This window comes from Salvelinus namaycush, chromosome 19, assembly GCF_016432855.1.
Source record: "Salvelinus namaycush isolate Seneca chromosome 19, SaNama_1.0, whole genome shotgun sequence".
NCBI classification, from domain to species: Eukaryota; Metazoa; Chordata; class Actinopteri; order Salmoniformes; family Salmonidae; genus Salvelinus; species Salvelinus namaycush.
In genome coordinates, this window is record NC_052325.1 from 8,998,182 (window position 1) to 9,010,898 (window position 12,717).

Genomic DNA, 12,717 nt, shown 5'->3' on the forward strand with positions numbered 1-12,717 from the left:
AGACTGGGGAAGACATAGATGATAGTGGTACACTAGTTCCTGTACAAGCTAAAGCACATCATTAACAGTCTTGTCTGTAAATGTGAACTCTCAAGACATCTCCTTCTAGTCTGATGATGGTGGAGCTGGAGGACCACCCAGGTATTTAATCTGATCTGAGGCCTGAGCCAGGAGGAAAGAACACCGTTAACTCTCACTACCTTTTAGTAGTCACGCTTTCCTAGGGGGAAAATAACACAGTGGTTCCCATAAGAGCTCTAGGATCTGATCTCAGGCCTGCTCTGTTTTTCTGTCTGTCCTCGCTGTTCTCAGGGCAGTCTAAGTCACTGTTTACTCTACTTAACTATTTAGTAGTGTGTGATTAAGGAAGAGGTGTGGTAATGGAGCCTGTAAAATAGTGGAATTGCTGAACTTCTGTTTTCAATGGGGTACTCTGCCCTTTTTTCTGTTGCAGATGACGAGCCGGGAAAGGCGGACAGTTCGTTGGGGAGTATGGACAGCTTTCAGGTGGGTGCTGTTTTCACTAATGGGCGGTTCCAAGCAGAAGGAAAATTTATGCCCAGTTCACATGAGACATAAAGTAGTTACCCCATGAAATCAAATCAAATCAAATCAAAAGTATTTATATAGCCCTTCGTACATCAGCTGATATCTCAAAGTGCTGTACAGAAACCCAGCCTAAAACCCCAAACAGCAAGCAATGCAGGTGTAGAAGCACAGTGGCTAGGAAAAACTCCCTAGAAAGGCCAGAACCTAGGAAGAAACCTAGAGAGGAACCAGGCTATGAGGGGTGGCCAGTCCTCTTCCGGCTGTGCCGGGTGGAGATTATAACAGAACATGGCCAAGATGTTCAAATGTTCATAGATGACCAGCAGGGTCAGATAATAATAATCACAGTGGTTGTCGAGGGTGTCGAAATCACTTCACCATGGTAGGTATGTAGAGAGCAGTACCATGGTAGGTACGTAGAGAGCAGTACCATGGTAGGTACGTAGAGCGCAGCACCATGGTAGGTACGTAGAGAGCAGCACCATGGTAGGTATGTAGAGAGCAGCACCATGGTAGGTACGTAGAGAGCAGCACCATGGTAGGTACGTAGAGAGCAGCAGCATGGTAGGTACGTAGAGAGCAACACCATGGTAGGTACGTAGAGAGCAGCACCATGGTAGGTACGTAGAGAGCAGCACCATGGTAGGTACGTAGAGAGCAGCACCATGGTAGGTACGTAGAGAGCAGCACCATGGTAGGTGCGTAGAGAGCAGCACCATGGTAGGTACGTAGAGAGCAGCACCATGGTAGGTACGTAGAGAGCAGCACCATGGTAGGTACGTAGAGAGCAGCACCATGGTAGGTACGTAGAGAGCAGCAGCATGGTAGGTACGTAGAGAGCAGCACCATGGTAGGTACGTAGAGAGCAGGACCATGGTAGGTACGTAGAGAGAAGCACCATGGTAGGTACGTAGAGAGCAGCACCATGGTAGGTTAGTAGAGAGCAGCACCATGGTAGGTACGTAGAGAGCAGTACCATGGTAGGTACGTAGAGAGCAGCACCATGGTAGATACGTAGAGAGCAGCACCATGGTAGGTACGTAGAGAGCAGCACCATGGTAGGTACGTAGAGAGCAGCACCATGGTAGGTACGTAGAGAGAAGCACCATGGTAGGTACGTAGAGAGCAGCACCATGGTAGGTATGTAGAGAGCAGCAGCATGGTAGGTACGTAGAGAGCAGCACCATGGTAGGTACGTAGAGAGAAGCACCATGGTAGGTACGTAGAGAGCAGTACCATGGTAGGTACGTAGAGAGCAGCACCATGGTAGGTACGTAGAGAGCAGCACCATGGTAGGTACGTAGAGAGCAACACCATGGTAGGTACGTAGAGAGCAGCACCATGGTAGGTATGTAGAGAGCAGCAGCATGGTAGGTACGTAGAGAGCAGCACCATGGTAGGTACGTAGAGAGCAGCACCATGGTAGGTACGTAGAGAGCAGCACCATGGTAGGTACGTAGAGAGCAGCACCATGGTAGGTACGTAGAGAGCAGTACCATGGTAGGTACGTAGAGAGCAGCACCATGGTAGGTACGTAGAGAGCAGCACCATGGTAGGTATGTAGAGAGCAGCAGCATGGTAGGTACGTAGAGAGCAGCACCATGGTAGGTACGTAGAGAGCAGCACCATGGTAGGTACGTAGAGAGCAGCACCATGGTAGGTATGTAGAGAGCAGCACAATGGTAGGTACGTAGAGAGCAGTACCATGGTAGGTACGTAGAGAGCAGCACCATGGTAGGTACGTAGAGAGCAGCACCATGGTAGGTACGTAGAGAGCAGCACCATGGTAGGTACGTAGAGAGCAGCACCATGGTAGGTACGTAGAGAGAAGCACCATGGTAGGTACGTAGAGAGAAGCACCATGGTAGGTACGTAGAGAGCAGTACCGTGGTAGGTACGTAGAGAGCAGCACCATGGTAGGTACGTAGAGAGCAGCACCATGGTAGGTACGTAGAGAGCAGCACCATGGTAGGTACGTAGAGAGCAGCCAGTCAGTCAGGCTTCTCAGAGGAGAGCAGCCTCCTCCCCAAACCTATGGCTTTAATTAGCTTCAACTGGTGTGTTCACACCTCCATTTTAAACATTATTTTCTATCTCTAGTAAGACCTGAAAGAGCAAAAATAGATAAGATCTTGCTACCATGGAAAGGAAAATACCTGTCTATTTGTGGAGAAATCCCCCTGATTAACTCTTTAGTTATATCCCAGTTGACCTATTTGCTTATGACCCTGCCTACACCTAGAGATCTGTTTTTTAAATTATATGACCAAAATTAGACCTCTCACAAAAAGCTTCAGTCATACAAAAGTTATGCTTGAATCCGAACTGGTTCTCTAGCAGATTAGTCTCACCCCATGTTCAAGAATGAAGAATAATTTTTCCATTTATTCAGATTAGAACCTCTCACTTTCGGTTATTTGAAAATGAAATAATCTCCAAAATATCATTCTTTTTAAAACAAGACATATAAATTTGGTTGCAGTTTCAGTTTAATCCACCAGAAAAGACAGAACAAATAATACAACAAATATTATGGTTAAACTCAAATGTACTAATTAATAAAAAAAACTAATTGCAGCATTACCGCAAAAATGGAAGAGGCAAGTGGAAGGGGGAAAAGTAAGGAACTTGTCTGTCGGCATTAAAGACCAACTTTGGTTTAAGAAAATTGTGATGAATAAAAAAGTATGGCAGTTTCATTTAACAACCATTTTTTTTTTAAAGCTGTCAAAATAGTTGGGAAGAGATTTTCAATGTACCAATTCCATGGCACATGGTTTATGAACTGATATGCAAAACGACAGCGGATTCAAAATGTAGCATTTAAAAAATATATATATTATAGAAAATACTTGCAACCAATAGAATGTTATATACAGTATATAGTGGAAACAACCTTTCCAACTCTGCAGATTTAGCTGCGAAGAGACAAAATCATTCGATCATTTGTTTTGGTACTGTCCATGTTTTTGGTAGCAGGTCCAGGAATGGCTGAAGAATTGCAACATTTACCTGGAGCTAACTCTGCAAATGGCACTGCTGGGTGATTTTAAAAGTCATAGTTAAACGATCAGTAATATAATAATACTTTTAGCAAAAAAATATATATTTATTTTACAATCTGTAGAACTATGAGAATTGAAAGGTTCAGAACTTTTGTGAAACATCACAGCAGAGTTGAAAAATATATGGCAAATGAAATAAAATAAATGGATGGTGTTAAGAGATAGATGGGAGGGGTTGAGTGGAGCTGAAGGGTGGGACTAAAAACAATAAGATTATCTAATGTAAAATATAGTGTGTCCGTAAAATGTATGTAGGTTCAGAACTTTTGTGAAACAGCACAGTAAAGAATATATGGCCAATAGAAATCAAACTGGATGGTCTTCAGGGATAGATGGTAGGGGTTGAGGGTAGCTAAGGATTGGGATTAAAAACAAACAAAAGATAACTATTTGTAAAATATACTGTGTCCGTAAAATGTACATTCGTGGCCAATTTTTTTTGAGAATGACACAAATATTAATTTCCACAAAGTTTTCTGCTTCAGTGTCTTTAGATATTTTTGTCAGATGTTACTATGGAATACTGAAGTATAATTACAAGCATTTCATAAGTGTCAAAGGCTTTTATTGACAATTACATGAAGTTGATGCAAAGAGTGAATATTTGCAGTGTTGACCCTTCTTTTTCAAGACCTCTGCAATCCGCCCTGGCATGCTTTCAATTAACTTCTGGGCCACATCCTGACTGATGGCAGCCCGTTCTTGCATAATCAATGCTTGGAGTTTGTCAGAATTTGTGGGGTTTTGTTTGTCCACCCGCCTCTTGAGGATTAACCACAAGTTCTCAATGGGATTAAGGTCTGGGGAGTTTCCTGGCCATGGACCCAAAATATAGATGTTTTGTTCCCCGAGCCACTTAGTTATCACTTTTGCCTTATGGCAAGGTGCTCCATCATGCTGGAAAAGGCATTGTTCATTACCAAACTGTTCCTGGATGGTTGGGAGAAGTTGCTCTTGGAGGATGTGTTGGTACCATTCTTTATTCATGGCTGTGTTCTTAGGCAAAATTGTGAGTGAGCCCACTCTCTTGGCTGAGAAGCAACCCCACACATGAATGGTCTCAGGATGCTTTACTGTTGGCATGACACAGGACTGATGGTAGCGCTCACCTTGTCTTCTCCGGACAAGCTTTTTTCCGGATGCCCCAAACAATTGGAAAGGGGATTCATCAGAGAAAATGACTTTACCCCAGTCCTCAGCAGTCCAATCTCTGTACCTTTTGCAGAATATCAGTCTGTCCCTGATGTTTTTCCTGGAGAGAAGTGGCTTCTTTGCTGCCCTTCTTGACACCAGGCCATCTTCCAAAAGTCTTCGCCTCACTGTGCATGCAGATGCACTCACACCTGCCTGCTGCCATTCCTGAGCAAGCTCTGTACTGGTGGTGCCCCGATCCCGCAGCTGAATCAACTTTAGGAGACAATCCTGGAGCTTGCTGGACTTTCCTGGGCGCCCTGAAGCCTTCTTCATAACAGTTGAACCGCTCTCCTTGAAGTTCTTGATGATCCGATAAATGGTTAATTTAGGTGCAATCTTACTGGCAGTGATATCCTTGCCTGTGAAGCCCTTTTTGTTCAAAGCAATGCTGACGGCACGTATTTCCTTGCAGGTAACCATGGTTGACAGAGGAAGAACAATGATTCCGAGCACCACCCTCCTTTTGAAGCTTCCAGTCTGTTATTCGAACTCAATCAGCATGACAGGGTGATCTCCAGCCTTGTCCTCGTCAACACTCACACCTGTGTTAACGAGAGAATCACTGACATGATGTCAGCTGGTCCTTTTGTGGCAGGGCTGAAATGCAGTGGAAATGTTTTTGGGGGATTCAGTTAATTTGCATGGCAAAGAGGGACTTTGCAATGAATTGCAATTCATCTGATCACTCTTCATAACATTCTGGAGTATATGCAAATTGCCATCATACAAACTGAGGCAGCAGACTTTGTGAAAATGTATATTTGTGTCATTCTCAAAACCTTTGGCCACGACTGTATATAGTATGTATAAGCTGGAAGTAGAAGCCTAAAATATGTTGTCCATTAGTTTACTCCAATTAGTGGAGGGGTGGTAGGGTTAGGGGAACATAATAAAGGAAAATTCATATCAAAAATAAAAATGACCTGACAGAGACACACAGACAAATGACAGCTCATGCTGTTTGAAAAGCGACCAAAAGCAGGAATGGAACCAATATCTGGTTCTTTCCCATAGTGGAAAGCTACAGTAAGAGATTTCCATGACCATTTGCTGAAGCACTCAGTGCTTGGGCAGACTTCAACGGCTGGGTTTCCAGTAACAGCCTGGGCTCTGAGGTGGACATCTGCCTGTCTCCTAGGATCACATGTCCGTATGTTAGCCTTGAGGAGCAATCGGCCTATAGATAAGCCATACTGTATGTGCATGGAATCTGATGGTAGCAGTTAACTAACAAAGCAGACGTCTGACAGAGTGCTTGACAGGCTTTGCCGTGGTAATAGGCACCACCCGACTTTACCCTTGAGTCTGTCTGGTCTGTCTTGATCAGCACGTTATAGGAAACCTCAACTCCAGATGGACTCAAATGAAGAGAAATGTTCAAGTGATAAAAGCAGTTCAATCTGAAAACCTTTTTGCTTAAGGAGTTCTGCCTAGTAAGAAAAGCTGTGGTATTTATTTAAAAAATAAATGTCTTGTCCTCAGAGTGCAAGAGATATTGAATCTAAAATGAGGAACGAGACCAGATTGAAACTGTTCACCTTGGATCCGGACACACAGGTTCGTAACTATCAGAGTTTTCAGAAAGGCATTTGACAATCCCCCAGCTCTAAATGATGATTAAAATAAACCTAACCTCCGCTCTTTTTGTCTCTTTAGAAACTTGACTTCTCAGGAATTGAGCCAGATATAAAGCAATATGAAGAAAAGTTTGGCAAGCGCATTTTGGTCAATTGCAATGACCTGGCCTTCAACCTGCAGAGCTGTGTAGAGGAGAATGACGAGGGACCAACAACAAACGTAAGACAGGTCTCCTTCCCCTAGTTCTCCATGAGTCAGTGCCCAATGTGAGCCAGATCTCCTTCCCCTAGTTCTCCATGAGTCAGTGCCCAATGTGAGCCAGATCTCCTTCCCCTAGTTCTCCATGAGTCAGTGCCCAATGTGAGCCAGATCTCCTTCCCCTAGTTCTCCATGAGTCAGTGCCCAATGTGAGCCAGATCTCCTTCCCCTAGTTCTCCATGAGTCAGTGCTCAATGTGAGCCAGATCTCCTTCCCCTAGTACTCCATGAGTCAGTGCTCAATGTGAGCCAGATCTCCTTCCCCTAGTTCTCCATGAGTCAGTGCTCAATGTGAGCCAGATCTCCTTCCCCTAGTTCTCCATGAGTCAGTGCTCAATGTGAGCCAGATCTCCTTCCCCTAGTTCTCCATGAGTCAGTGCTCAATGTGAGCCAGATCTCCTTCCCCTAGTTCTCCATGAGTCAGTGCTCAATGTGTACAGTCATACTATTGTTTTATAACCAGTATTTGCTCGGAACAATGGGTGAGTGACAAAGAGAGGGGTGGAGGGATCACATCTCTGGCCTATGTCATCACTGCTGTTTGTCTTTTTCACGAGGGAGCTCTGGGTTAGTAACCCGCAGAGAGCCATAGTAATGGCTGAAGGCACTGTTTAAAGGAGGGCAGGCAGCACAACAGCTTGTCCATTACCGAGAGAACATGTCAACCTGTTCAGGTATACAGACCTGACATAGACAGAGATACACTGACATGGACAGAGATACACTGACATGACAGAGATACATAGACAGAGATACACTGACATAGACAGAGATACACTGACATAGACAGAGATACACTGACATAGACAGAGATACACTGACATGACGGAGATACACTGACATGGACAGAGATACACTGACATGACAGAGATACATAGACAGAGATACACTGACATAGACAGAGATACACTGACATAGACAGAGATACACTGACATAGACAGAGATACACTGACATGACAGAGATACATAGACAGAGATACACTGACATAGACAGAGATACACTGACATAGACAGAGATACACTGACATGACAGAGATACACTGACATAGACAGAGATACACTGACATAGACAGAGATACACTGACATAGACAGAGATACACCGAAAGGTATTCAGCCAGTCTCTTGTCCAACTCATGAACCTTCTGTGGCATCACAGTATCATCTATAAATGGCAAAGACTAGAATTGTATTTAGTGTCGTCCTCTACATGTGTTTACTACACCAGTTAAGACACTTTTCCTGATGCTTCATTTCCAGGTGGAGCCGTTCTATGTGACCCTGTCGCTGTTCGACATCCAGAATAGCAGGAAGATCTCATCAGACTTCCACGTGGACCTGAACCACCCGTCCGTTAGACAGCTGGTGGCCAACCCCAGCAGCCAGTACATGAACGGGGGTGGGGACGCCTTGCTGGGGATGCAGAGGGGGGTCCACGGTCTGCCTGAGGAGGCCATGCTGTACCCCAGACAGGTGAAGAGATTATATTAATCTATATAGAATATTTTGAGATATTTAATTCTTTCAATATGACATGATTGATATACTTTAATTTAGCTACCTGTACAGATTTAGGTCTGCATATTAAATGTTTTTAAATGGTGTGTGGATGTTTTTGTCTGACCGTCATGTACAGCCAATAAACCAAAGAACCTTTAAAAAAATGTTTCACTCTTACTCTTGTTTTCACTGTTGTCTTGTCTCGCCACAGGGAGTGTTCTCTGTAACGTGTCCACACCCAGATATCTTCCTGTTAGCTCGCATTGAGAAGGTCCTCCAGGGAGGAATCACACACTGTGCTGAGCCCTACATGAAGAGCTCAGACTCCACCAAGGTACGCTCTGTAGCAGGCCTCGGCATCACAAAACATAACAGTCAATTAGATTATTCCACATGATGAATGATAAAATCATACACATCATAAGTGCTGTCTGGTTACAATAACACTCCACAAGCATTGGTTTTACAACGTCTGGTTCTGTTCTGTTATACAGAGCAGTAATGGGTTTTAAGAGAAAAAATATGAACTGCATTAGGGACCATTTTCAGGGTGTGTGTGTGTGTGTGTGTGTGTGTGTGTGTGTGTGTGTGTGTGTGTGTGTGTGTGTGTGTGTGTGTGTGTGTGTGTGTGTGTGTGTGTGTGTGTGTGTGTGTGTGTGTGTGTGTGTGTGTGTGTGTAGCTTGGCAGGCCTCAGAGCTAACTCAATAGGATATGCTGGAGCCTGGAGTGCTGCCCATCACCCCTGTCTGTATTGTTAGACCAGAATGGACCACTCATACTCAGTTCCTTTCTCCCACCAGGTTGCACAGAAGGTTCTGAAAAATGCCAAATTGTCTTGCAGCCGGTTGGGCCAGTACAGGATGCCTTTTGGATGGGCCGCCAGGTACTGGACGGTTACTGACCTGAACTGAACTGATGTTTATAGTTAGAGGTTATTGAAAGATGCTTGACCTTTTGGATTATCTTGTCATTATTAGAGGAACCTGATAGTAGGTCTGCTTAGTATGGCATCGCTTTGACTACAAAATATCTAGATGAAATTAAATACATTTGTAAAATGTGATAAAAGACAGCAAGTTTATTTCCAGGCAAAATAAAGGTAGTGAGTTTCTGTTTTTTTGACATTGATAAATAGGGCTGTTGACTGTATTACCTCCACACCGGCAGTCATTCCACGTGACCGTTGAGTCACGGTAATCTCCTCTTATGCGCTCTGGACATGCATTGGCAGTATCCAACTTACTAACTACCATTATGTCCTAATGGCCTGGTACTCAGGGCTCAATTGTCCCTCCATCCGGTCCTAATGTCCTGGTACGCAGGGCTCTATTGTTCCTCCATCCGGTCCTAATATCCTGGTATGCAGGGCTCTATTATCCCTCCATCCGGTCCTAATGGCCTGGTACTAAGGGCTCTATTGTCCCTCCATCAGGTCCTAACGGCCTGGTACTCAGGGCTCTATTGTCCCTCCATCATGTCACTAATGGCCTGCTACTCAGGGCTCTAGTGTCCCTCCATCAGGTCACTAATGACCTGCTACTCAGGGCTCTATTGTCCCTCCATCAGGTCACTAATGGCATGCTACTCAGGGCTCTATTGTCCCTCCATCAGGTCCTACTGGCCTGCTACTCAGGGCTCTATTGTCCCTCCATCAGGTCACTAATGGCCTGCTACTCAGGGCTCTATTGTCCCTCCATCAGGTCCTAACGGCCTGGTACTCAGGGCTCTATTGTCCCTCCATCAGGTCACTAATGGCCTGCTACTCAGGGCTCTATTGTCCCTCCATCAGGTCACTAATGGCCTGCTACTCAGGGCTCTATTGTCCCTCCATCAGGTCACTAATGGCCTGCTACTCAGGGCTCTATTGTCCCGATATCAGGTCACTAATGGCCTGCTACTCAGGGCTCTATTGTCCCTCCATCAGGTCACTAATGGCCTGCTACTCAGGGCTCTATTGTCCCTCCATCAGGTCACTAATGGCCTGCTACTCAGGGCTCTATTGTCCCTCCATCAGGTCACTAATGGCCTGCTACTCAGGGCTCTATTGTCCCGATATCAGGTCACTAATGGCCTGCTACTCAGGGCTCTATTGTCCCTCCATCAGGTCCTACTGGCCTGCTACTCAGGGCTCTATTATCCCTCCATCAGGTCACTAATGGCCTGCTACTCAGGGCTCTATTGTCCCGATATCAGGTCACTAATGGCCTGCTACTCAGGGCTCTATTGTCCCTCCATCAGGTCACTAATGGCCTGGTACTCAGGGCTCTATTGTCCCTCCATCAGATCACTAATGGCCTGCTACTCAGGGCTCTATTGTCCCGATATCAGGTCACTAATGGCCTGCTACTCAGGGCTCTATTGTCCCTCCATCAGGTCCTAATAACCTAGTACTCAGGGCTCTAGTGTCCCTCCATCAGGTCCTAATAGCCTAGTACTCAGGGCTCTATTGTCCCTCTAACATCAATGCAAATACAATCTAAAATCACATCAAACATATCATCAAAACAGTATGTGCTTTTAAAACTCACCTCACAGTGATGATCAATTTACATTTACATTTTAGTCATTTAGCAGACGCTCTTATCCAGAGCGACTTACAGTAGAGTGCATACATTTTTACATATTACATACATTTTTATTAAATTTTACATACTGAGACAAGGATATCCCTACCGGCCAAACCCTCCCTAACCCGGACGACGCTATGCCAATTGTGCGTCGCCCCACGGACCTCCCGGTTGCGGCCGGCTGCGACAAAGCCTGGGCGCGAACCCAGAGACTCTGGTGGCGCAGCTAGCACTGCGATGCAGTGCCCTAGACCACTGCGCCACCCGGGAGGCGATTTAAAGAAAGAAATTCAACAACAGGTTGCAAACTGAGTGTAAAACATGGTCATTGTGGATGTTGTTTTCAAAGCCTAACACAATTAAATGGCCAGGGCTTTCTAATGTGATGATTCATTCAAAACACCCATGAAGATAATGCATACGTGTAGATGAGCACGACACAATGTTTTTTTTAACCTGAATTAAAATAATAATTGTGCCGTTATACAATACATAGCCTACCGCATATTACAGTACTCATGGCAGAAAAACTTTTTTTTTTAAGTATTTGGTACATACTTAGTCTAGCCTATACACCAAAATTAAACACATTCTACTAATCGCCTTTTGAGTGTGAACTGTATTATTATGCATACTAGATGGACTGGTTACCTTGTGCTATGTTCCAAAATGTCTATTCATGAGTCTGGGAGAGAACGTATAGGCCTAGGCATTGCTGTTGTTTCATTGATTGTGCAGGGCGGCTAAGCCTACAATTATAGTGTATTCGTATTTGATTTTGAATAGCCTAGTAATATGTATATATATTTTTTTTAATAATTAATAGGCTGACACATTACCTTCTGCTACAGAATATCTCACCACTATGTGTTTATATCTGCCCCTCTCTCTCCTTCATTCCTTTCTCCAGCGCACAGAGAGAGGGGCTGGCAACAGTTTAATTAAATATATTTTGTTGTGAAAATATGTTACTATTCATGTTCCCGAACCGATATATCACTTGGTTTCCCAAATTAAGCACTGGGTAGCTGCAGGAACAGAGGTTGGAGAGCCTATGGCACACAGAGTTTAGGCGGAATATCACCTGTCGTGCAGCGAGAGGCTCCTTAAACAGTGGTTGATGCGTGGAGTGAAATAAGGGTTGTTCAAAGCCCAGACATTTCTATATACAGTCCTGTGTGAAAGCAGAGTGTTGATGGTTGCTACTAAAAAGAGGAGGATCCCAGGTGCTACGATATTTATACCGGAATAGCCGACTCTGTATGACTGAAAAACGAACCGGCAGGGAAAGCGGCCTCCATTTGCTATTCGAGTGCATATGGATGACAGGTCTTTTATCCCCTGTTCATGTTCCTGCCCCTGTTCCTGTTCCTGCCCCTGTTCCTTTTCCTGTTCCTGTTCCTGCCCCTGTTCCTTTTCCTGTTCCTGTTCCTGCCCCTGTTCCTGTTCCTGTTCCTGCCCCTGTTCCTGTTCCTGTTCCTGCCCCTGTTCCTTTTCATGTTCCTGTTCCTGCCCCTGTTCCTGTTCCTGCCCCTGTTCCTTTTCCTGTTCCTGTTCCTGCCCCTGTTCCTGGTCCTGCCCCTGTTCCTTTTCCTGTTCCTGTTCCTGCCCCTGTTCCTGTTCCTGCCCCTGTTCCTTTTCCTGTTCCTTTTCCTGTTCCTGTTCCTGCCCCTTTTCCTGTTCCTGCCCCTGTTCCTTTTCCTGTTCCTGTTCCTGCCCCTGTTCCTTTTCCTGTTCCTGTTCATTTTCCTGTTCCTGTTCCTGCCCCTGTTCCTTTTCCTGTTCCTGTTCCTGCCCCTGTTCCTTTTCCTGTTCCTGTTCATTTTCCTGCCCCTGTTCCTGCCCCTGTTCCTTTTCCTGTTCCTGTTCCTGCCCCTGTTCCTGTTCCTGCCCCTGTTCCTGTTCCTGCCCCTGTTCCTTTTCCTGTTCCTGTTCCTTTTCCTGTTCCTGTTCCTGCCCCTGTTCCTTTTCCTGTTCCTGTTCCTGCCCCTGTTCCTTTTCCTGTTC

General features: G+C 45.1%; 1 protein-coding gene across 1 annotated transcript in view; it reads left to right on the forward strand.

Moving 5' to 3' along the window:
* LOC120063680 (dedicator of cytokinesis protein 9-like) overlaps positions 1–12,717 on the forward strand; it is a 111,377-nt gene that overhangs the window by 44,619 nt on the left and 54,041 nt on the right. The window contains exons 9-14 of the mRNA XM_039013976.1: positions 455–507; positions 6,291–6,365; positions 6,465–6,605; positions 7,903–8,115; positions 8,354–8,476; positions 8,944–9,026. Coding sequence (XP_038869904.1) covers positions 455–507; positions 6,291–6,365; positions 6,465–6,605; positions 7,903–8,115; positions 8,354–8,476; positions 8,944–9,026 — 688 coding nt within the window. The remainder of the gene's footprint in view (positions 1–454; positions 508–6,290; positions 6,366–6,464; positions 6,606–7,902; positions 8,116–8,353; positions 8,477–8,943; positions 9,027–12,717) is intronic.